Source organism: Biomphalaria glabrata, chromosome 12 (genome assembly GCF_947242115.1).
Source record: "Biomphalaria glabrata chromosome 12, xgBioGlab47.1, whole genome shotgun sequence".
NCBI classification, from domain to species: Eukaryota; Metazoa; Mollusca; class Gastropoda; family Planorbidae; genus Biomphalaria; species Biomphalaria glabrata.
Genome location: NC_074722.1, coordinates 14,740,695 through 14,764,784, shown reverse-complemented (window position 1 = coordinate 14,764,784; position 24,090 = coordinate 14,740,695). Strand labels below are relative to the sequence as shown.

Genomic DNA, 24,090 nt, shown 5'->3' with positions numbered 1-24,090 from the left:
AATGTTTGTGAACCACTGGTCTAACCAATCAGTTCAAGTGACTCTGTAGCTTTTTTTTTTTGCTCTTCTGAAGCAGAGTTGTCTGCTCTAGGCACAGGGGAGGGTAGATGTTGTCCTTGGTTGACAAACAGAAGGCCCTGGATTGAGGCACTGGTACTTAATATTTTATAATTTGAGGTCTTAACGAAAGTCTCTTCACCAATCCCAAAATGGGCACCAGGCCGCAAGTAATTGAAAGTAAAGGCGGATCGTCATTGTGCTGGCCCCATCATACCCTTAGATCTACAAGCAGAAGACATTTATCTAATATACTTAGGAATGGCAGAAACTTTTTTCTGGTTGTGTGGTGACAGCTTCAGCAAGATGAACACATCTTCCTTGCACAGATCAAAATCAACCACCCCCGGTATTTGCTAGCTTACTTTTTGATATTTAGAAAGGATTACGGTGCCACCACTGCAGAGAGGGCGAGGAGACAGTACACCACATTCTCTCAGAACACCACATTCTCTCAGAACACCACATTCTCTCAGAACACCACATTCTGTACTAACTAAAATATCTACTATAAATATTTTTGGCGCCTCTCTGCGTGTGGTTCCCCTCTGAGGGTGGCACCCGGGGCATCTTTCCCCCTTGCATCCCCTCTCCCCTACTACGCCTCTGTCTTGCATGCTTTAAGAGAGAGAATCAGTACATTTCCAGGTGAGACTACTCCTTATACTTGGACATGTAGACTGTAGGACACACTGTCCCGTAGGACACACACTGTCCCGTAGGACACACACTGTCCCGTAGGACACACACTGTCCCGTAGGACACACTGTCCCGTGTGTGCGATTCCTTTCACGTGCTTTAAGGGATTAGCCTCAACACGTAGTCTCTTGACTTACAGGTTTTCATTATATTGTACAACTTTGATTACTGAATGCATTGGAAATGTTGAAACCTTTACCTTTCCCTTTGTTTTGTTTACCTCCCAGCTATGTGACACTGACCATGGGAGAGCGCTACGTGACTCCCCCCATCCTCAGCTTTGACAACATCTTTGAGCAGAGCAGTCCGATGTCTCCAATCGTGTTCATCCTGAGCCCAGGCTCAGACCCAGCCAGTGACCTACTCAAGTTGGCGGAGAGACAGGATTTCCACAACTCAAAGATCAAGTTTCTGTCCATGGGGCAAGGACAAGAAGAGGTCAGGGCTTGTGTGGGATTCGTTTTCGACCTTTGTTCATTTATTACTATCTGGCAGAAATATATATGAACTGATAATCTTATATCAGGTGTGCTGTGAGCTGGATCATTGTAATTGAGGCTGGCGTTGTAAATACTCTAGCCCAAAATTATATATTATATAAAGGGTATCCAATTGTAGAGCTACCTGTCCTCTAAATCATTGTATTAAATTCGATAATGTATCGATATACGCATGCCCATAGTGTTAAATTCGATAATGTATCGATATACGCATATAACGCCCATATATTCAGTCCACCCCTGATCAGGAGGAGAAAACGGGAGTTCTCCTATGTATAGGTCAAAATTTGCAAGTTACTTCCCTTGAAACTCCAAATTCTAACTCACAATATTTTTGAAAAAAAAAAAAAAAAACTAGTTCAACTCCCTGAAAATTTTGTGTACAGTTTTATTAGAATAAAACATTTAAACTTTGCATTTAATTGACTAACTTTACCAGTCTGAGGTCGGTAACCTTCACATTTCAATGTTGATGATGCCATACCTAAAATATTTGTGTTAGTATTTTGTTTCTTTTTTTTTTTGTTTGCATAGCTTTTATGAGTTCTTTTATTTTCCTTGCTATTTCCATGTTTTTGTTTAGTTTTGATTGTTTATAGTTGTTTATAGTTGTATTTAAAAAAGAATGATGAGCAGGTGGTTTAGTAAAACGTGTTGTAGTGTTTCAGTACTCCAAGAAGTAAAATAAATTGATAGTACAAAGACCAATTGTCTAGATGACTGCCTGCTCGTGTGGTATGCACTCTGGACTGTCGTTCGAATGTCTCAGGTCTCGATGGTCAAGGGTTTGAACACTGCCCGCCACCATTGCCCGTTGTCTTGTGGGAGATTTCGACAAGGAAGTAGATAATCTTTAACTCTGGAGGAACATTCGAAACATTGAAATATATTTTACAAACAAAAAAAAATCTCAATTTTAAACGGAGAATAGTCAAACTAAGACTGACTAGATCTGAACCTTTTACTTTTATAGTTTCAGAATAACACTCTAAACAGTTTGTTCCCCCTTGTAGAAGAAATAAAATGGAATAAACCAAATGCAAATAGAAAAGGTTTACCATTCTAATTATAGCAACAAGTCTTTGTAACTATTTATATTTGTGTATAATTAGATATCATCGACTAGATTTGATTTGATCACATCTATTTGCAGACTGCCATCCAACTGCTGGACACCGCCATCGCCAGAGGTCAGTGGTTGATGCTGCAGAACTGTCATCTGCTGGTCCGTTGGTTGAGAGACCTGGAGAAGATTCTGGAAGGTTTGAGCAAGCCTCACCCAGACTTTAGATTGTGGATCACCACGGATCCAACACCGAACTTTCCCATCGGAATACTACAGAGATCTTTAAAGGTTGGTATTAAATTAATTGTATACTCTTGGTAGTAATGTAATAATATTCCATGCTCTAGTCAAGTGGGAAATGGAAGAAAAAACATGTTCAAATTTTTACAGATAGACAGACAGAATGAGTTACAATAAGTTTTTATAAAATGACTAGCCTGGCTGTATTGTTCATTCACAGGTGGTGACAGAACCGCCCAATGGCCTGAGATTAAACATGCGCAGTACTTACCTAAAGATGCCCAGCACGGCCTTGACTGACTGCGAACATCCTGCATTCCCTCCCCTTGTCTTCGTGCTCGCTTTCTTCCATGCTGTTGTGCAGGAAAGACGAAAGTATGGCAAGGTGGGTCTGATTACATGGCAAGTTGGGTCTAATTACATGGCAAGGTGGGTCTGATTACATGACAAGGTGGGTCTGATTACATGACAAGGTGGGTCTGATTACATGACAAGGTGGGTCTGATTACATGGCAAGGTGGGTCTGGTTACATGACAAGGTGAGTCTGGTTACATGACAAGGTGTGTCTGGTTACATGACAAGGTGGGTCTGGTTACATGACAAGGTGGGTCTGGTTACATGGCAAGGTGGGTCTGGTTACATGACAAGGTGGGTCTGGTTACATGACAAGGTGGTCTGATTACATGGCAAGGTGTGTCTGGTTACATGACAAGGTGTGTCTGGTTACATGACAAGGTGTGTCTGGTTACATGGCAAGGTGTGTCTGGTTACACGACAAAGTGGGTCTGGTTACATGACAAGGTGGGTCTGGTTACATGGAAAGGTGTGTCTGGTTACATGACAAAGTGGGTCTGGTTACATGACAAGGTGGGTCTGGTTACATGACAAGGTGGGTCTGGTTACATGACAAGATGGGTCTGGTTACATGACAAGGTGGGTCTGATTACATGACAAGGTGGGTCTGGTTACATGGCAAGGTGGGTCTGGTTACATGGCAAGGTGTGTCTGGTTACATGACAAAGTGGGTCTGGTTACATGACAAGGTGGGTCTGGTTACATGACAAGGTGGGTCTGATTACATGGCAAGTTGGGTCTGATTACATGACAAAGTTAGTCTGATTACATGGCAAGGTGGGTCTGGTTACACACACGATGGCAAGGTGGTTCTGATTACACACACGATGGCTAGGTAGGTTGCTGCCAATTTTGATAAAATTTAATTATTAAAATTGGTTGAATTATCTAAATTCAATAGGAACAGTTTCCATAGAAGCTCTAGACATAGCCCTTCAGCTTCCTGTTTGTTTGTTGTTGTTTTTTTTTTTCTTTTTTGTGCTGTCAAGAGAATCATTGTTGGTCAGATGCAAGATCATAGCCTATATGTGCAGGAGGAAATTAAAAATACAACTTATATTAAAATGTTACAAAACAAATTAAACTGAATTTGAATGCAAGATTTGAGTGCAACAGGAATTAGGAAATGTAAGGAAGAAAAAAAAAGGGTAATTAAAGATTGATGTAACATGCTTGTGACCTTTGAACTCGTCCACGTGATCAGGTTGGCTGGAATGTGAGCTATGACTTCAACGAGAGTGACTTCAATACCTGTATGATAGTCTTAAACACCTACTTGAACCGCATGGTAGAACAAGGGGACCCGAAGATCCCGTGGAACACTTTGAAATATCTGATTGGAGAGGTAGGTGGCGCTGTTTCCTCACTCTAAAGTATCTGATTGGAGAGGTAGGTGGCGCTGTTTCCTCACTCTAAAGTATCTGATTGGAGAGGTAGGTGGCGCTGTTTCCTCACTCTAAAGTATCTGATTGGAGAGGTAGGTGGCGCTGTTTCCTCACTCCAAAGTATCTGATTGGAGAGGTAGGTGGCGCTGTTTCCTCACTCTAAAGTATCTGATTGGAGAGGTAGGTGGCGCTGTTTCCTCACTCTAAAGTATCTGATTGGAGAGGTAGGTGGCGCTGTTTCCTCACTCTAAAGTATCTGATTGGAGAGGTAGGTGGCGCTGTTTCCTCACTCCAAAGTATCTGATTGGAGAGGTAGGTGGCGCTGTTTCCTCACTCTAAAGTATCTGATTGGAGAGGTAGGTGGCGCTGTTTCCTCACTCTAAAGTATCTGATTGGAGAGGTAGGTGGCGCTGTTTCCTCACTCTAAAGTATCTGATTGGAGAGGTAGGTGGCGCTGTTTCCTCACTCCAAAGTATCTGAATGGAGAGGTAGGTGGCGCTGTTTCCTCACTCTAAAGTATCTGATTGGAGAGGTAGGTGGCGCTGTTTCCTCACTCTAAAGTATCTGATTGGAGAGGTAGGTGGCGCTGTTTCCTCACTCTAAAGTATCTGATTGGAGAGGTAGGTGGCGCTGTTTCCTCACTCCAAAGTATCTGAATGGAGAGGTAGGTGGCGCTGTTTCCTCACTCTAAAGTATCTGATTGGAGAGGTAGGTGGCGCTGTTTCCTCACTCTAAAGTATCTGATTGGAGATGTAGGTGGCGCTGTTTCCTCACTCTAAAGTATCTGAATGGAGAGGTAGGTGGCGCTGTTTCCTCACTCTAAAGTATCTGAATGGAGAGGTAGGTGGCGCTGTTTCCTCACTCTAAAGTATCTGATTGGAGATGTAGGACGGGGGGGGGGGGTTTCTCACGTTTTGTTGGTTGTAGAGATAATTTTCTCAAGTTTCTATGGACAGAATCGACAGATGTGATATTGAGAGTCCCCATTTTAACATTGTCACACTTTTTTTTTTTTAATTTCTAAGAAGTAAATATTTTGGATCTAGATGAAGCAAAGACTTTGTACGTGTTGAAATGTAGGTCAGCTGACTTGTTATTTAGAGAGAGAGGGATCCTTAGGGGACTGCAGGCACGACATGGCCTAAATTGTGCCGATGTGCCTCAAATCAAAAATCAAATCAAATCAGTCATGGGCCTATACACACAATGGTTTAAATAACTACAGGCTCTCTGAAACGTTTAGATCATCTTTCTGTACAATCCATCTGAACCTGTCGAGTAGGCCGCTTATCTCTCTGAAATACCCGGTACTCGGCACAATTTTCTTAAAAGATTATGATAGTCGCTGCTACATCACTTTTTGTAACTAACACAGAAGATATTTCAAGAGCACTGACATTCTGTTCCTCTATAGTCTATATGCAGAACTGCTTCATGGAATAGTGACACAATGTTTTGTAAAAAATATAGATACAATTCAGCACACGGATTTTCAAAGCAGATTTGATTTTAGTTTAAACTTTGAAGTGGCATCCGTCAAAAACTGGCCACCACTAACCTGCATCTTTACTTTGTTCAATATATAGTGGTCAAACGTTAAGTAGCGAATGATGCCTCACTAGTACTTGTACTTTTGTATTTTTGCTAATACAATCCTAAGCAATTTTAAAATGTAGTCCATTGATCAAAAACTGTTGTTATGGAAAGTCGTATGATATGCCAAAGTACCTTTAGCGGCTGAAATTGATCTATATCAGTGGCGTCACTAGAGGAGTCCGGGGGGTGACTCCCAGAGTGGACCGCACCGGGTGACACCCATCCTAGTGACGCCACTGATCTATATAACAAATATTTCGATGTTGTAGAAGTATCATAATTGAGGCTTAATATGAGTTTGCAATTGAAAATTACGTTCTGGATTTAAATGTTTGGTTTAATCCATATATGCGACAGAAAACTGTGATCGACACTTCTAGCATCGCTCTCCACTGTGGTGGTTGATCTTGCTTGCCTTCGTTCTAAACGGGAACTCTGCATGTAGGTCACTGTGAACTTCGATGTTCGTTTTTTTCAACGCTACGACCTTTCGACTTGAACTGAAGGGAAAGCCAGGCCAAGGAATACTGTAAGCTGGAATAGATACACAGAATCAGCGAGAAACATGCGGAACAACAACACGCCTAAAGTCGAAAGAAAAACGTCCTGACGTCAGTTTCTGAGAAGGCAGCGATGCTGTAAAGCAAAAGCACTACTGACACAGGAGCTTGCTAAGCAGTGAACAGGAAATAAGGATCAATAAGAAAGCGCCGCATTGTGGTACTTTTAAGTTTTTAGTCTAAAGATTATAAAAGAATTTAATATAAAAGCGTGACATTGATCGACTTTTTTAAAGAAAGCGGGACATTGGCCGTCCCGTCAGGACAATTTATGGAAAGCTTGACAGACGGCCTAAAGCGGGACTGTCGCATCTACATCGGGACGCTTGGTCACCTTAGTATAGGGCTCAAGTGAGAGAGGGGGGGGGGACAAATTAAGAAGGAAGAAAAAAAAGATAAGAGAAAGAAGTGTGTATGTGTGTGTCTGATTCATTGTACTTACATTACACTACTTACAGTTAGGAATGTATCTCAAGTGTGTAAATATCAACACATGAAAAGCAAAAGACAAATATCAGAAACAAAAGTTGTCAAACATTGAGGAAACAGAAAGGAGTGTAGCGCGCGTGCAATTTTAATCAAGGATAATTGATTCTTTATTTTAAAAAAATGTGTGTATGTTAATAAATCAGTTGTAATTATTGAATTTATTATGATTAAATCTGAATCTGGTGTTATGACTGAATCTGATGTATAGATTAAATCTGAAGCTGATGCATAGATTAAATCTGAAGCTTATGTATAGATTAAATCTGAAGCTGGTGTATAGATTAAATCTGAAGCTGGTGTATAGATTAAATCTGAAGCTGATATGATTTAATGAATTTGTCTAAATGATTGAGGCTGAATTTGAGGTTATGATTGAATCTTAATCTGACGTTATGGTTAAATCTGAATAGGAAGCTATTGTTGAATCTGAATCTGATGTTACTATTGAATTAGATGAAATGATTGAATCAGATGAAAGAACTCTTTCCTACCTAAGGTGATGTACGGTGGACGAGCCATTGACGACTTTGACCGAAGGATTCTCCGCACCTACATGGACGAATACATGGGCGACTTCATATTCGATTCCTTCCAGCCGTTCCACTTCTACCACGACGAGACAGTCGATTACTACATACCTCTACCAGACGAGCCAACTAACAAAGACGAGTATTTAGGTCAGTGTTTTAAGTCGATTTTTTTAAATTATATTTTTACTTTGGAGTTTAAAGACTTGAGTGAACTCTGGTCGAGTGACGAACTACATGTACTCTTAGCACAAGGGTTCAAAGCGCCACCTACAAAGTTTAGAAATTAGACTAAAAGCGTGAAACATTACGTCAACTACAAATCAAGGACAATTATAAAGGATATGTCATGGCCAGATAACCTGGTCATAGTCGCCATGAAAGGTGATATTCTTCATCAATAGCACTTCGTCTAGTCGTCACGTTTTACTATACTTTCAAAGGAAGGCAAGCGATATAAGTAGATGGAGCTATTTATCTCCCAAGCATTGGATACACATCAAACAAAATAAATAAATGCTGGTTTAATAATAGATTAAAGAAGCTTAGTAAACTGAGGGAAAACCTATATAGAAAATTTAAAGAAAAGGCAGAAAGAGTTTATGAAAAAGTATATTAAAATTAAATACCTAACCCAAATAGTAAGGGTTCCTGTAATTCTTGTATAATGTCCTGCAGAGTGAATACATAAACAGTGTAATATCTAAAGATAACAAAAACCCATGGTCATAAATCTTGGAAGACAACAGCCACCCGCTCCATCAGAACTACGTCAGGTCGTCGCGAAGTGGGCACTTCTGTCATTCAAAACAAGAACGGAGCGGTACAAAAACTCGTTCGTACCTCACTCGGTCAGACTCTATCACCGCCACTCATTGATCAGGGAACATGAAATGCACCAAGATACCTGTGTGTAGTCGCTGAATGAACTCTTTATGTTGTGTCTGTTGTATTTATGTGTATTTTTCTGTTGTGTTGTCTTTATATGAGAAAAGAGTCCCTGTAATCATAACAAATTTCCGTAAGGATCAATAAAGCAGTTTTAAGTCTTAGTCTTAGTCTACATTAAGTCTAAGAAAAAAAAAAACAGGCATAGCGCCATTAAAAAGAGAAGATAGCTTAACACATAATGATAATGAAATTAAAGCTAACATCCTAAATAAATATTTTGCATCAGCATTCTCAGCCCCAAGAGACAAAGACATATTACTTAATTTGAACCAAGTAGACAACATAGTAGATATAGAAGCACAAGAAAAGGGAATCCAAAAACTATTAGAAAACATTAAACTGAATAAAGCATCTGGACCTAATGGTATTCCAGCTAGATTACTCAAAGAACTAAGCAATTATCTAGCACCAGTGTTTAAAATACTTTTTCAGGCATCTCTTAACCTGACTAAATGCATGGACGTAATCATCTTCTTTTTTGAAGTAACGTCTGTATTTTATAAGATTAGAAGATAAGATTGTCATAACTTTTAATCTTGTATTGCACAATGTGGCACATTCATTTTCATATTGTAGAGTGCCCCCCTCTTCCAGTGTTCTAGCTCCGCCCATTCGTAGTTGTAACTCCTAGTACTTCTATTATGTCCCGCAGTTCATGTATTATATCCTGTAGTTCATGTATTATATCCTGTAGTTCATGTGTTATGTCATGTAGTTCATGTGTTCTGTCCAGTAGTTCATGTCCTGTAGTTCATGTGTTCTATCCTGTAGTTCATGTATTGTGTCCTGTAGTTCATGTGTTCTATCCTGTAGTTCATGTATTGTGTCCTGTAATTCATGTATTCTGTCCTGTAGTTCATGTATTGTGTCCTGTAGTTCATGTGTTCTGTCCAGTAGTTCATGTGTTCTGTCCAGTAGTTCATGTCCTGTAGTTCATGTGTTCTGTCCAGTAGTTCATGTGTTCTGTCCAGTAGTTCATGTGTTCTGTCCAGTAGTTCATGTCCTGTAGTTCATGTGTTCTGTCCTGTAGTTCATGCATTGTGTCCTGTATTTCATGTATTCTGTCCTGTATTTCATGTATTGTGTCCTGTAGTTCATGTATTGTGTCCTGTAGTTCATGTATTCTGTCCTGTAGTTCGTGTATTCTGTCCTGTAGCCCATGAATCGTGTCCTGTAGTCCTCATTTCCTGTAATAACACTAACATTGATTTGGATATTTTGTTGGCAGTTTACATTGAATCACTACCTCTTGCTAACAAGCCAGATGTGTTTGGTTTGAATCCCAACGCTGAGATTGGATACTACACCCAGGCTGCCAAAGCGATGTGGGAACATTTGGTGGAACTGCAGCCTCAGACAGGTGAGCTTTGTTTCAGACAGGTGAGCTTTGTTTCAGACAGGTGAACTCTGTTTCAGTCAGGGAAACTTTAATAGAAATATGTACGCGTGTGTTTTGACAAAAGCAATGTGAGCATGTCATGTGATTATAATATTAACAATCATTTTAACAGTAAATAAATCTATGGCATTTTACATCTCGAGATTCGATCCTTTCCCCTTTTCAACTTCTCCCTTGACCAAAGAGCCCACCCCGTCCCATGTACGTTCACAAGTTAAGTCTTGGTAATCACCAGAGATGGTGCGTATTCAACCTTTTCCTTGCTTCTGGTTTGTGTACAATGCAGGACCCCTCCTGTCTTTTCTTTTCCATCTGGAGATGCTTCATGACTCATGCTTACATTCAGGATTGTGTCTTAAGAGTGGACGACCTGCACCTCTCCAGCCCTCTTTTAGATCTGTATACAACAGCAAGTGGAAGTCGGCCCTGTGGCATTCGATGGATATGTTTCAGCTAAGGCGTCTACTGATGATAACTGCAGAACTTTCTTGTAGGTGATATTATCCTGTCACCTTTTTCTCAGATCCTCCTTAAAGGTCGGAGTAAGGAAGTAATGAGTTTCTTTTCCTGCCAAGTGACGGTGGACTAAAAAACAAATATCCTGTATAACAGAAGAGACATTTCAGAATTCTGATAACAATTAGACGAGTTTATTTTGTAACAATGTTACGAGTTTTTTAAAATTGTTAAGTTATAATGTAAGAGAATAGTGAACATCTTCTCTTGCAGGCAGTTCAGCTTCAGGCATCAGTCGTGAGGATTACATCTCACAGATCGCCACAGACGTACTGGAGAAACTGCCATCAGAGTTTGACTTGGTCAAGATTAGACGCGCTCTTGGACTAGACATTTCCCCTACAACTGTCGTGTTGTTGCAGGTAGGCCTACTTCAAAACCTGTTTCAGTTGTAATTGTTCTGTTCATACACAATGTCCACGTGTAATAATCTCTCATATGCGTTTCCATGTTGATATTAGCGTAAATTAAACTATACGAAAACTGATCAACATTCCTGTTGTCTCAGGTGGAACAGGGTTAAAGTCTAGTAAAACAAAGTTATTTGTAAGTCATCTCTCATTGAGAAGAGAAAAAAAAAGAATACTGTTATGCGTAATGACATAAAGAATACGGCTTAAATTTTATGTTATCCGAATTGTCACAAGTGGGAATTTTGAATAGAAACTTTGATGAAATTAAAATGTGAAGTTATCTTATTGTTTTATTAATTATAAATTGATAAAGAAGTCAGAAGACTATAACTGGTTGATGTCAGTGTCAAATTTCTGTTTGCAAATATTACAAAGATATTAATTTATACTTAAGTATTTTCTTCTAGCCCAAATTACGTCCCGTGTCTGTCGCAGAGGCGTGTCTGTCGCGTAGCAATGTGCAGGTGGTGAGAGGAGTCGCTCTATACCAGCGCAGATGTCCCAAACTGAAGTTGATCAAAACTTAGTTGCTATCAACGATGACAAATTACTAATTTGGAAATTTTGTCAATTGAACTAGAGTTGATGGAGAAAGTTGATATTGATAAATTGTTGATAGTTTTAGCAGAAAGAGTAGAGATTCATTTCTTGTATCTGTTTGTAAATTACATTTTTTTGTGGCTCATTAGTACTACGTCTTTTCACTGTTTTATTTCGTTGTATGATTTTTTGTGAGGAGATCATAATAAGAAACTCCCACACCTGGCAACATATTTTCCTTATTTAGTGTTAGGTCATGTCTTAATTTAAATGTATTGTAATTTAAAGTAATAAACTAATTAAAAAAAAAATAAATGCAACATTTTGTTGTTATGTCATTGGCCAGGAACTTGAGAGATATAACAATTTGATGGTCAGAATGAAACGATCTCTGGCAACTCTCAAAAGGGTAAGTTACAAACTGATATAGCCTTTTTTTTTATTTGGATTACATTTTACTCAAAGCGTAAAACAAGAGGATCATTAGCTCGGGGCAAAATACATTTAAAGAGGATGTAAGTTAATATTATGTGCAAGCAACATGAAAAATACTTTGTAAAGCAGAGTAGCAAGTATAGCAGTGTTCTGTAAAGCAGTGTTCTGCAAGACAAAGTGTTCTGTAAAGCAGTGTTCTGTAAAGCAAAATGTTTAGTAAAGCAAAGTTCTGAAAATAGCAAATAACGTAATATAACAAAGTGAAGACTCCTCTTATAATGTCAAATAAAGTGACATCCACAAATGAAAAGATAATGTTTTAAAAGACATATACTAAATAAGGGGGAAAAATCACTTTTCAAATCAATCCTAGAAATAGATCAACAAGTAACATGTTCTACTTTAACTTGAAATAATAAACTAAACATATCTATTTGATTTGGCATTGAAAAATAAAAGGAAAAAAATCTGGCGAGTATGGAGATCAAATATGACATTTGCTATTTTAGCAAGATGCTCAGTTAAATCTGAGCAGACAAAGGCATAGCTCTTGACATAAATCAGACTGATGCGCTCCCTGGTCACGGCCACATTTCTATATGCATACGAATCCTGGACACTGACTGCAGTTCTCTAGAAGTTGATCCTAGCAATGGAACTAAGATGCTCTAGAAAGATCTTAGGTGTTACTTACAAAGACCGCATCACGAAAAGATTCGAAACTGGATTAAGACAGCAAACGATGACCTGCTAACCACTGTCAGAAAAACGTAAACTCAAACTCCATGGCCACATCACAAGGTCCCCAGAGACCTCAAAGACCTTCCTTCAGGGGAAAGTAGAAGGAAGAAGAAGAGGAAGACAGAAGAAGTGATGGGAAGACATCAAAGAATAGACAGGCTTGTCATAGATTGACATTCTAACCAAGGTAAAGGACAGAGATGAATGATGCCCAAAAGCAGTCATCTTCTTTTTTTGAAGTAACGTCTGTATTTTTTTTAAAGGTAGGAGCACATCTCTTATCCTCAAAACTGAGGCTAAACGATAGATTCCGTTTGAAGAAAGCACTAGCGTAGTCCTGCCTAAAGAATCGAGTCAAGCTTCCTGTTAGAAAGTTTTTATTTTATTTTCTAGGCTCTAGCGGGTGAGGTAGGGATGAGCACAGAGCTGGATGACGTGGCACGCTCCCTGTTCAACGGCCAGCTCCCGGCCATATGGAGGCGCTTGGCGCCCATCACGCTCAAGTCTCTCGGAAATTGGATAACCCACTTTCTGAGGCGCCACAAGCAGTATTATCAGTGGGTGAGTCTTATAGAGTTATAACAGGGGACATTCAACATTCTAGGTCCGCAAGCTCCATATCATCTTTTTTTTATATATTTTGTCTAGCTAGGAACTATTTTTTTACAAAACTTATAACAGCTCACTCTGTCTGTCTGTCTGGTAAAAGATTTGTACACAACATGCTCTGATCAAGTTGAAACTTTGCACAATTATCCATTATTTGCATAGACAAGACATGAATAAAAAAAAACATCAATTCGTCATTTTATTACTGGTAATTAATTATTTTGTTTCATACACCTACAAGGGAAAGTAATCCTTTAGTATTCACATATATTGCTAAATATGTAGGCTTTGGTCCCTTTTGATAACTGTACAGATCAAGTTCAAACTTCAAACAGACATTTATTGCACCTAAAAAAACATGAACCAATTAAAAAAATTAACTAATTGGTCAATTAGTTGTTGGTTATTATTTTGTTTCATATCGAATAAGGTAAAAAAAACAAACTTTATTGAGATATATAAATGTCAGTGCGGAGTTCTTCCCCTTAGATAAGTTTTTTTGTTTTGTTTTGTTTTTTTTAAAGGATCTGTTTTATTTTGCTTGTTATCAAATGTGTAGGATGGGACATAAGGGAAGTAATTTCTCTTCGATGAACGTTATGAAATTTACCTCCCTCTTTGTGTCTTTGTTTTCAATGGCACACTCTGGGGATGGCTTGAAGCTTTGGACGTTCCTTCTCAAATAAAAGGTATCCCAAACATCTTGCGGGATGGCAGAGGATGGCCGCGAGGGCAGAAGTGCCAAATCGGATCCTGATTTTTTTCCCTTCAGGGTTAACTCTTAAAGCGTATCCCATATTTGAGTACAGCCGCAAGGCAGCAGAAGATTGAATTGTCAGTTTTCCTTCTCTTGGCGTTCAGCCGGTTTAAACCGTTGAGCCCCCTCCTTTCCGAAGCTTGCTGGTTTAGGTGCCTGTTTGTTGACTTTGTCTATTTTCTTTTCAGTGTAGACAGTTCCGCCGGATCCAATACCTGAGCCACACGTTAAATCTAGTAGTTGGACTTTGGGTCACGCATGCCATTGGAAGAATTTTATAGGTAGTGGAGTACCCACATCCATTACCAATTTCTGCAATAATCAAAATCACATTTTATACCCTTGAAAATGTTGCTTTCTAGTAAACACTATCAATGACCAGATTAAGTTTATTTTCAGGTGAACGACTGTGAGCCTGCGGTCATGTGGCTATCTGGACTCCACATTCCTGAGTCCTATTTGACTGCTCTGGTCCAGGCCACATGCAGGAAAAACAGCTGGCCTTTGGACAAGTCCACTCTCTACACCACCGTGACCAAGTACACAGACCCTGATGACGTGACTGACAGGGCAACAAGTGGTCAGTGCTGTTCTATACACTAAATACAAAAGAGCTATATTTGTATCCCAATTCCTATTACCACTGTTATGACATGATTAGGAATTAGTTATTTGTTTCGGGAATAAGGGGAAAGTTTTAATTAGCGACAAGTGACGTGACAGATCTTTAAAAAATAAGAACGCTCTAAGCGACGCTAAAAGGAAGATGCTTCTTGTAGAGTAGTAGACTTGAGTACAATAGAATAGATACAGATTTACGGACATAGCTGACATCAGACGATTCCCTTCTTGAGTATTAAATATCGTTATAGAACAACATCAGCGTCGACTACATATCTGATTGTTTCGGCCTTTCGCCGGTGTTACTGAAGTAGTTGAGTTCAGCGTTACTTCCAGTCAGATCTACACTAGACATATTGCCAAGCCTCAACACCGCGCGGAGGCCTTAACACCACACACTTTCGTTGTCGACAAAAAAAATGAAAAATTGGAATCTTTATTTTAACAAACGTTCTCGCAAATAAACTCGTTCTGCATGACCAAACATTTTGTTCAAAATTCAGAAAGATCACTTCATTAGTTACTGAATTATTTTAAATTGCTCAATCTATGGTACTCAGGGGAACTAACATTTGTATCCTTTATTTTTACTCATGAGTATCAGTTACATCCCTTTTGAATATGTCCGCCCCCCATACAATGTTCAGACATATTCTTTCTTTGATTACTTAAAGTAACTACACTAGTTGAAATGAAGGTGTAACTGATTAGATCGGCTACAAAATTGTGAACAATGTCATATGAATGTGAAGTGTATTATATTATTCGAACCTAAAGTAGAAGTGATCACATCTACACATTTAATTTTTTTGTCATCTACACATTTCAATCTATTTCATCTACACATTTATCCCTCTTCTTTCTTGGATCCAATTCCAACCATCTTTTTTTGTAACACATCCCCCACCCCCTTTTCTTTCTTGTAAACATGACCAGCCGTATTTTGTGTACACTGTCATAGTTCTTGGTTGTACAGAATTCAACCTCTTTTATTGCAAATTGTTTAAACGCACCTCTGGAATTATGGGATAGTAGGAAACCTAACAAAGGCAAAGTAATGAACAAAAAGTGTCTTTGGCAGAAAGACTGTCAAATAAAGAACAAAATGCCAATTAAGGTTTCCTCCTTACTACTGCATTACAGTAAGAGCTTTGATTTGGTTTTAAGTTTTAACATTTTCCGTTAGTAGAAAATCAAAGATCTACACATTTCAAAGAAGTTATTATTAATCGATCCTCTTAACATCCTTGTTTTATGTTCGAGCTTGTTAGAACTATAACTGAATGATTGACTATTACAGCCTCTTTTGTTCTAACAGCATTTAAGACGAGTTTTCGTGATAAGGGAAGCTATCGTGTTTATTTTACAATTCAAAAGTATTTATAAGTTATTTCTCTTACCATCAAGATCTTGTTTTATTTTTCGTCCATCAGGCTGCTATGTCCACGGCTTGTACCTTGAAGGGGCGGGCTGGGATGTGGACAGGAAGTGTATTACACGGCAGCCACCAAAGCAACTGATACAAGAGTTACCTGTCTTGAAAATAATCCCCATTGAAGCCCACAGGTTAAAATTACAGGTGCGAGTGTAAGATTAATTTACATATTTTTGTCACTCTCAAGTTTACTCTTTAATTTCTGGTTCCGGTTTCAAAGTCAAGACTTACAATCTAACCTCTATAAGCTCTAAGCTGTAAGATTAGACCCTATTCTATGGAGCGGCCTACATTTACATGAATTATAAGACACGTCTATATCTTTGATAGATTTTTATTTTGACCTACGGCTCCATACTCAATGGTGAACAGGAAAAATAATAAACAAATAACCGTCACCTTCATCTATCCCTTGCCTTGGAGTAGACTGTTGAAACGTTAGGGCACCACACATGATCTTGTCATCGTCTTTCTCCATTCATGTCATGGAATCCCCATATTGATGAAGCTATCAAAAAATCAAACAAAGCATTAGGGTTTATTAAAAGAAATTTCTATTAATCAAATAAGAACATTAAACTAAAATGTTATTTAACCTTGGTTAGGCCAATAATAGAATATGCATCCTGTGTTTGGGACCCATCAACTCAATAAAACATTAAGAGTAACACCTTTAGTAAAATCACTACATTTAGAAAGCCTTCAGGATAGAAGACTTCAAAGTAAAGTAGCAATTATACATAAAACACTGAACCATAATCTTCTAATACAAAAACAAAATTTAATAAAATACTCAGAAAGACACAAAGATAAAGGCACATTCCTCGTCCCATATGCTAGGACAAATTTGTACAAATACTCCTTCTTCCCTAGTGCTATTAGAGCATGGAATGGGTTGCCTGAGCTAGCCAGGAAAACCAGTATTTTGGCAGAATTTAAGTCATTGGTTAATATGCATGACTGAATGCATGACGCGTAGGACGTAATCATCTTCTTTTTTGAAGTAATGTCTGTATTATATATCAAGTTAAGATGTCTTTTGCTTTGAATAGAATCTCTTGCAATGACAGGCCCGTCCATTATTTAATGTTGTCTTCACATCACTTTCTTCCTATCAATTTCTCTGTGTGCTTCTTCTTTGTTTGCCTGGTGCTGTTTCCTGTAGGAAGGTCTTTGCGAGCTCTGATGATCTTGTGATATGAACATAACATTTTAGTTCGCGTTTTCTTGACAGTGGTCAGAGGTCTTTGTAGATTTCATCTTGTATCCTTTTTAACTAAAGCATCTTATTTCCAATGGTAAGATACTCGTCTCTAGTTTGTCTGTGATCCTAGAACAAATCAGCTTAACACAGCATAGACAGTAAAAGTCGATGCGAGGGATTGGAAGTTAATGCTAGTGCTAGAGTCTAGTATTCAATCATTCATTTCGGATCCTTTTGTTTCTTAACATTGATATAATTATAATTAATAAATAATTAATATAAAACCATTGATCTATGTTACACCAGTGGTGACCGACTTGGTGCGGCCTGGGGTCTATATAAAGTCGCGTGTCACTATCCATCCCATCCCAGTGGCGCTACAGCCCATGGATGGCCCTGGCTGCTTTAGCACATCTCTCCATTCTCATCTATCCTGTGCTCGGACTTTTAGCTGTTGTAGATCTGCCTCAACGTTATCAAGCCACCGTACTCGTGGTCTGCCTTTGGGGCGCCTGCGTTTTGTTTTATTCCGGTGAACAATCTTTGCTTCTCTGTTCTCTGGTGTTCACTTTCCGCCACTATGGATGGGTCTTCATATAGCTGGTATATTTCTTGGTTAGTGCAATTCCTCCATCCGGTTTCCTCATGTTTGGCACCGTATATTTGAGTATTGAGCAGATTTTCTGTGGGTTTTTTTTTTTTGTCAGCGTCCAGTGGTGACCAACTTTGTCCGGCCTGTGGTCTATATAAAGTTGCGTGTCACTGACTCTGAATAAAGGCTGCCTTGTCTCTTTTGTCTCTTATTGGTCCTGTAAATAGGTGCATGGCCTCTGGTTGGCCCTGTAAATAGGTGCATTGCCTCTGGTTGGCCCTGTAAATAGGTGCATTGCCTCTGGTTGGCCCTGTAAATAGGTGCATTGCCTCTGGTTGGCCCTGTAAATAGGTACATTGCTGCTGGATGTCTCCGAAAATAGGTACATTACCTTTTGTTGGCCATGTAAATAGGTACATTGTCTCATATTGGCACTTAAAATAGGTACATTCCTTCTGGTTGGCCTTGTAAATAGTTTTATTGTCTCTGGTTGGCCTTGTAAATAGTTTTATTGTCTCTGGTTGGCCTTGTAAATACCTTTATTGTGCTGAAGAGAGAGGAGCCCCCACTTTGTGAGTACTGTGACTCTCGCCTCAACATGGAACATATCCTCATTGATTGCCCCAGATACCAGGATGTCAGGGAGAAATATTTTAGAACACAATTTAAAAACACTATTCGATAATGTGGACCCCGGGAAGGTACTGGGCTTTGTCCGGGAGGTGGGGGTTGTCTACGAAGATCTGATTTATGAATTGTGAATATATAATATTTACATAAGATTTTTACAGAATTATTAAATTTTTACTACCTTTACTGTTTTAACTGTGAATAGACCTTGTTTTTAATGATTTAACTGTATAGAATTTAGATTTTGTTATATAAAGGGAGAGTGATCCTTAAAGGATTACGGGCACGACATGGCCTAAATTGTGTCGATGTGCCTAAACTCAAAACTCAAACTCAAACTTTATTTTCTCTGGTTGGCCTTGTAAATAGCTTTATTGTCTCTTCTCTGCTCCCTTTATGTGTCCCACTTACCGTACTCCCACATAAATCAATGAATGCTAAATCTATTTCCCCTACCCCTGGGCGGTTCGGCTTTCAAAACAAAAAAAGGTCATATTTATAAAGAGATTTGTACATAATTGATTGGCCAATCAAAGAGCGTTGGTTCTAATTCCTTAGAAGATAGTGTGTTCTTTTCCCACTAGTCTCAAGGCCTCCGTTAAACTTAGCCTGGGTATTTTTTTTTACAAGGCTTATATCAATTCGCTCTTTCTGTCTGTCTGTCTGGTAATAAGCGTTTACACGTTATTTCTCCCACACCCATTCTCAGATCAAGCTGAAACTTCGCATAATTATTCATTGGCATAGACAAGACTTAAAACAATAAAAAAAAAATACTAATTAGTCAATTACTTACTAGTAAATTTGTTTTGTTTGATACTAACAACAGAAACTAATTATTCAGTATTTACAGATATGTCTAAATTTGTTGGGTTTAGTCCACTTAAATGATGGTTAACGCTATTTCTCCCTCACGCATTCTCCGATCAAGTTAATACTTTAAACAATTATTTATTGTACCAAACAAAACATGAATCGATAAAAATAAATACCTAATTAGTCAATTAATTGTTGCTAATTAATTATTTTGTTTGATATTGAATAAGAGAAATAGCTTGTACAATATTGATAGAAATAGTTTTAAGGGCGGAGTTCTTCACCTTTAGATAAGCTTTGTTTTCTTTTAAGGATTTTTTAAATATTTCGTTTTCAACAACCACAAAGAGAAGTGGCTCAAACAATGGGCATCAGGAAACACAGGCAGAGCTATGTACAAAGAAATGACTTTACCTAACAAACTGGACAGTATTAACTTCCTCCCCCGCAAAGAGCAATATACAATCTTCCAACTAAGAACAGGACACACACCTCGGTTAAATTGCCATCTTAACCAAATAAATTCCACACAACTCCCCCTTTGTAGATTTGCGCCCACCCTTATGAAACCGTAAACCCTATCCTTTTTTAATGCCCCTTCCTATCCACCTTAGGCAGAGCCTACTTCCACTACAGCCCAACATAACCAACACCCTGTACGGCAGTGCTGAACAACTGAAGAAAACAGCACACTATTTTTCTTTGGCACAGTCTGCAAAAGAGCTCACAGCTCAGCAGCAATAAAGCTGGCTAGAAGAAGAAGATTTCGCTTGTTTTGTTGTTGTTATAAAGTTTATAGTAACTCACCCCGTCTGTCTGTCTGGTACAAATCTTGTGCACGTTATTTCTCCCACTTTCCATTCTCGAATCATGTTGAAATTTTGCACAATTATTCATAGTCGATGGCAATACACGAATAAAAAAATAAAATAACCAATCAGTTAATCAATTAGTGATAATTTTTTTATTTTGTTTTAGGTAGAAAATAAGAGCTACACCTTGCAGAATTGAGATAGATGACAGTTATTTTTCGGTTCTTAGGGTTATTTCAGATACAGAGTCTCTTAACCATATGACTTAATTAACCATATGACTTAATGAACCATTTCTGTTCGTCTGCTCCGCTACAGAACACGTTCAGAACGCCTGTGTACGTGACTTCCATGAGGCGCAACGCCATGGGCGTCGGACTTGTTTTTGAAGCGGACTTGTTCACCAAGGAGCATATATCTCACTGGGTGCTTCAAGGTCTCTGCCTCATTCTCAACACGGACTGATCACTCCACGCGTTTCTTTGGCGGGAATATATTGTATGGCAACCAGTGTGTAAACCAGTCGATGATGTCGGCCATGTTAGCCAAATCACGTGACTAGGGCTTATCACGTGACTAATTTATATAATTAATTATTTATGCTAAAAAATACTATCGTTAATCACTGAAGTTATTTATATGTTCTTTTTTTTCAATTTCTGTTTTCTGATCTTAGTTTCATTTTGCTATTATGCCTGCAAGACCCCCCCCCTATTTTTTTCAGACTGATGTAAAGATTTTATTTTTCACATGAACTTTAAGAATAAAAAGAAACTGTAAAAAATATTGATGTAGTTTTAAAAATCCGAACCATAACTACTCTTCCCCATAACTTGCACGCATGTGTGTTTTCATAGGACACACTATTTTGATTTGTTTTTGCCTGAAGAAAATAATGTTTAAGTGGCTGCTGATACCTGTGTTTTATTCGGGTCGCTCTTCATAGCTATGAGGTTTGTGCCCAGTAAAAGCTGAGGGGTTAGAGTGGCTTCTGATCGCTGGGGGTTAGAGTGGCTTCTGATCGCTGGGGGTTAGAGTGGCTTCTGATCGCTGGGGGTTAGAGTGGCAATTTTTTCACTCATGGTTGTGGGGGTTGCTGTTTTCTTTGGGCAGCTTTGAGTAAAATGGCAACTTACAGAGACTATACCCAGTTCTAGTACCTGATAAGGTTTGTCAAGTTCAAGGCATTCTTACTTTTACTTCAGAGTAACAGAAGTAACGGCACTATAAGATATTCTAATATAAGAACTCTTACAGTAATTTCAACTGATGGAGGGACGTTTGGCCCCCCCTGTGTTGATAATGTTATTTATAGATTATAAGTATACGGTAAAACGATTCACAGCATTACTTATCAGCGCAATGTATGATATAAATGTTTATTATTTTATATAGCTGTGATGTTTTTTTAAATGAAATATTATTCATATTGTGTTATTATCCTTGTTGGGGGGTCATAGAATAAAATGGATTTGTGTGCATGTTTAAATAAGGTCGAAGTGTTTATTCGTGCCTATAGACAACGTAAATGTGAAGTTTCGCTTCTCTGTGTTGTTTTAATTAAATATTCTTAACAAGTAAAAAATAGCTTGTGTGTTTTTTTTTATTCCACTTTCAAGGTGATGTAACTCTTTTTAACATTGTTATCAATTTTCACTTAGTATATCATTGGGTGATACTAAAATAAAAATGTCCAATAAATCTAGTTTAGCAAATGCATGCACAAATAAGCATCCGTTGTTCAAGGTAGTTTGCATCAGATTCCTTTGTTATTTAAATAGAAAATTGATTTACACTTATTTGTAATGTAAACTGCTTCCCATATCTAGGAAGCAAAGTATCAAATGACGCATCGCTTTCAATGGAAGTTGATAACTGTCAGTAGGGAGCCTCCAGGCGAGAGTTTGGTGGAATAAATCGCATCGACTGCCTACAAAAATCAATGTCTACCGCACAGTGGTTCTGGCAACCCTTCTATGTGGATCTGAGACATGGGTATTATACAGAAAGCAACTAAGACTACAGGAACGCTTCCACCAGAGATGTTTGCGCTCCATCATAGACATACTGTATACTGTATAAGGGGACATAAGGTCCTATAGTTACACTGGGCAGGGCACGTATCCCGTATTGTGGAAGAAGGTATTTTTTGGGTGAGCTGAAAGGTGGTCGATGTAACAGAGATCCCCACGGAAACGCGTTAAAGACCAGCTTAGCGCCAACTTGCTTTAAATAACAGAAGAGAGCACCTAGTTGCATGCTGCTTCAAAACGAGACAGCTGGATGTCACTAACAAAGGCCGCTGGATACACATTTGAGACCAAAAGAGAATCCGCTGTATAGGACAAAAGTAGACGGCGAAAAGAAAATCTAAAACAACCACCTGCGTACAATGGTTATGCCGGCTCTGAATTTGGCAAAATATTTAGGTCACAGTTGGGACTGCAAAGCTAAGAGAAATACTGCATTCTTCTTTGGAATTAATCTTTGGACTCGAAGACAAACCTTTATTATTATTATTAATGTAAACTAATAGATCCTTGGTTAAACTCACTATTTTATAGTGATTATATTAATTAAACTATTATAATAATTGAATCTGATTGTCACAATTTTCAAGAAGTTTTTCAAATGACATCTTAATAAATGGTCAAGGATAGTAATCAGTGCCATCTTCCAAATGACATGTAAGTCAAGACCCAGGACAGTAAATAGTGTAACCTTTCTAATGACACGGTAATCAAGATCTTAGATGACATTCGTGTGGCGGAAATAAAAAAAATATTTTTAAAAATCTCTTGAAGATGAGCTTCTATAGTGTTATGATGTTTCGGTGGACAAGAATATCGTCTTGACAGCACAATGCTCAACGTTCATGAGTGACGTAAGTCAAGCCATGTTGACGTCAACATTGAACCCCATGTCAAAGTGTGTGCGTGTTGGGTGGGGAGCTTAACCAGATCTCTGAGAGATAAGAGGGTGGGTGGGTGAGTATGGTGAAAGGCCCCAGGCCCTATACAGCACTTAAGATTGACAATCTCTGCTCCAGAGAGATAAGAATTTACATTCAAAATATTTTGTGCGATGTTTTATTTGTAGTCCCGTCCACACCTTGCATTCCTGACATCCCACAGTGCACCCGTCTCCGCCCCGCACACTCCCACGCCGACCCGCACACCCCACCTCACACGCTGGTACGACTGTGCTTCACTCCCGTAATAATATTTTAGCCTCCCACCCCACCCCCTTTATTTTGCCTCCTAGCATGCTCACACACACACACACACACACATAGTGGAACAGGTTATTGCAGTCACATTTCACACCATGTTAAAATCCATTAAGCGCCAGAGTAAATTTAGTTAAGCCCCACCCCTTTTTACACAGCAACCTCCCCCTCCCCAGTACACCTTCTTTTAATATTGAGACATAAGCAATACACTTTTTTTTTGGCAACAATTTAGGAATCACAGGTTGCGCCCACAGCGCCCCCTTCACCACCGTGTCGCTGAGCCACGGCTGTTCAAAAAAAAAAAATTGGCTCTGATACTCAACTACCAACCTAGCCATAGAATTTTTTTGTTTTGTTTCGCTCTAAACTTGCCGGACAGGTTTTTGAATATATTGTATTTACATAATATTATTAGTACAGGCTAGCTCCCAGTAGGCCGCGTGCTAGCCAACTACTGCTACTAGGTCCATCTTTCTTAAGTTCACATTTCGATGGGAACTGTGGCGAAAAAAAATAAAATTTTAACTCCCAACGGACAACGGCTTTGTCTGCATCAGATGAGACAAAATCTCTGACTGGTCCGAGCAGTCACTGATTTGGTGCACTCTAAGGACTGGAAGACTATCGTCATGGATTGCCTTTTAAACTATAACCTTTATTTAGCTTTATTTGTTATTATTATGTTGTTGTTGTTGTTTTATCTTTTTTTCTGCGTGAGACATACGTTCGTTTCTTTTCAATGGTTTAAGCTGTTTTCCAAGCTGTACCCTGTGTGAAAGTCTTTGTCAATTGACTAAAACGACATGTCACATCAAAGCAATGTGAAAACAAAATAGGTTTTAAAATCTGGTTAAAACATTTTGGAGTTACTTTGGTGCAACAGAGAATGACCAGTGCGCCCTGCACGACCTAT

The 24,090-nt window shown here is 38.7% G+C and overlaps 1 protein-coding gene across 6 annotated transcripts in view; it reads left to right on the top strand.

The window, feature by feature from the left end:
- The window catches only part of LOC106059156 (dynein axonemal heavy chain 10-like), a 190,307-nt gene extending 168,787 nt beyond the window's left edge, over positions 1-21,520 (top strand). For 5 of the 6 annotated variants that reach the window (XM_056006410.1, XM_056006409.1, XM_056006408.1 and 2 more), the window contains 12 exons: positions 984-1,194; positions 2,410-2,610; positions 2,783-2,947; positions 4,122-4,262; positions 7,444-7,624; positions 9,654-9,785; positions 10,554-10,702; positions 11,640-11,702; positions 12,863-13,030; positions 14,235-14,415; positions 15,890-16,035; positions 20,264-21,520. In XM_056006410.1, coding sequence (XP_055862385.1) covers positions 984-1,194; positions 2,410-2,610; positions 2,783-2,947; positions 4,122-4,262; positions 7,444-7,624; positions 9,654-9,785; positions 10,554-10,702; positions 11,640-11,702; positions 12,863-13,030; positions 14,235-14,415; positions 15,890-16,035; positions 20,264-20,410 — 1,885 coding nt within the window. In that variant the 3' untranslated portion in view covers positions 20,411-21,520. Of the gene's footprint in view, positions 1-983; positions 1,195-2,409; positions 2,611-2,782; positions 2,948-4,121; positions 4,263-7,443; positions 7,625-9,653; positions 9,786-10,553; positions 10,703-11,639; positions 11,703-12,862; positions 13,031-14,234; positions 14,416-15,889; positions 16,036-20,263 lie in introns of those variants that run through there. The other variant, XM_056006411.1, reaches the window with a different exon arrangement.
- The last annotated feature ends 2,570 nt before the right edge of the window (positions 21,521-24,090 follow it).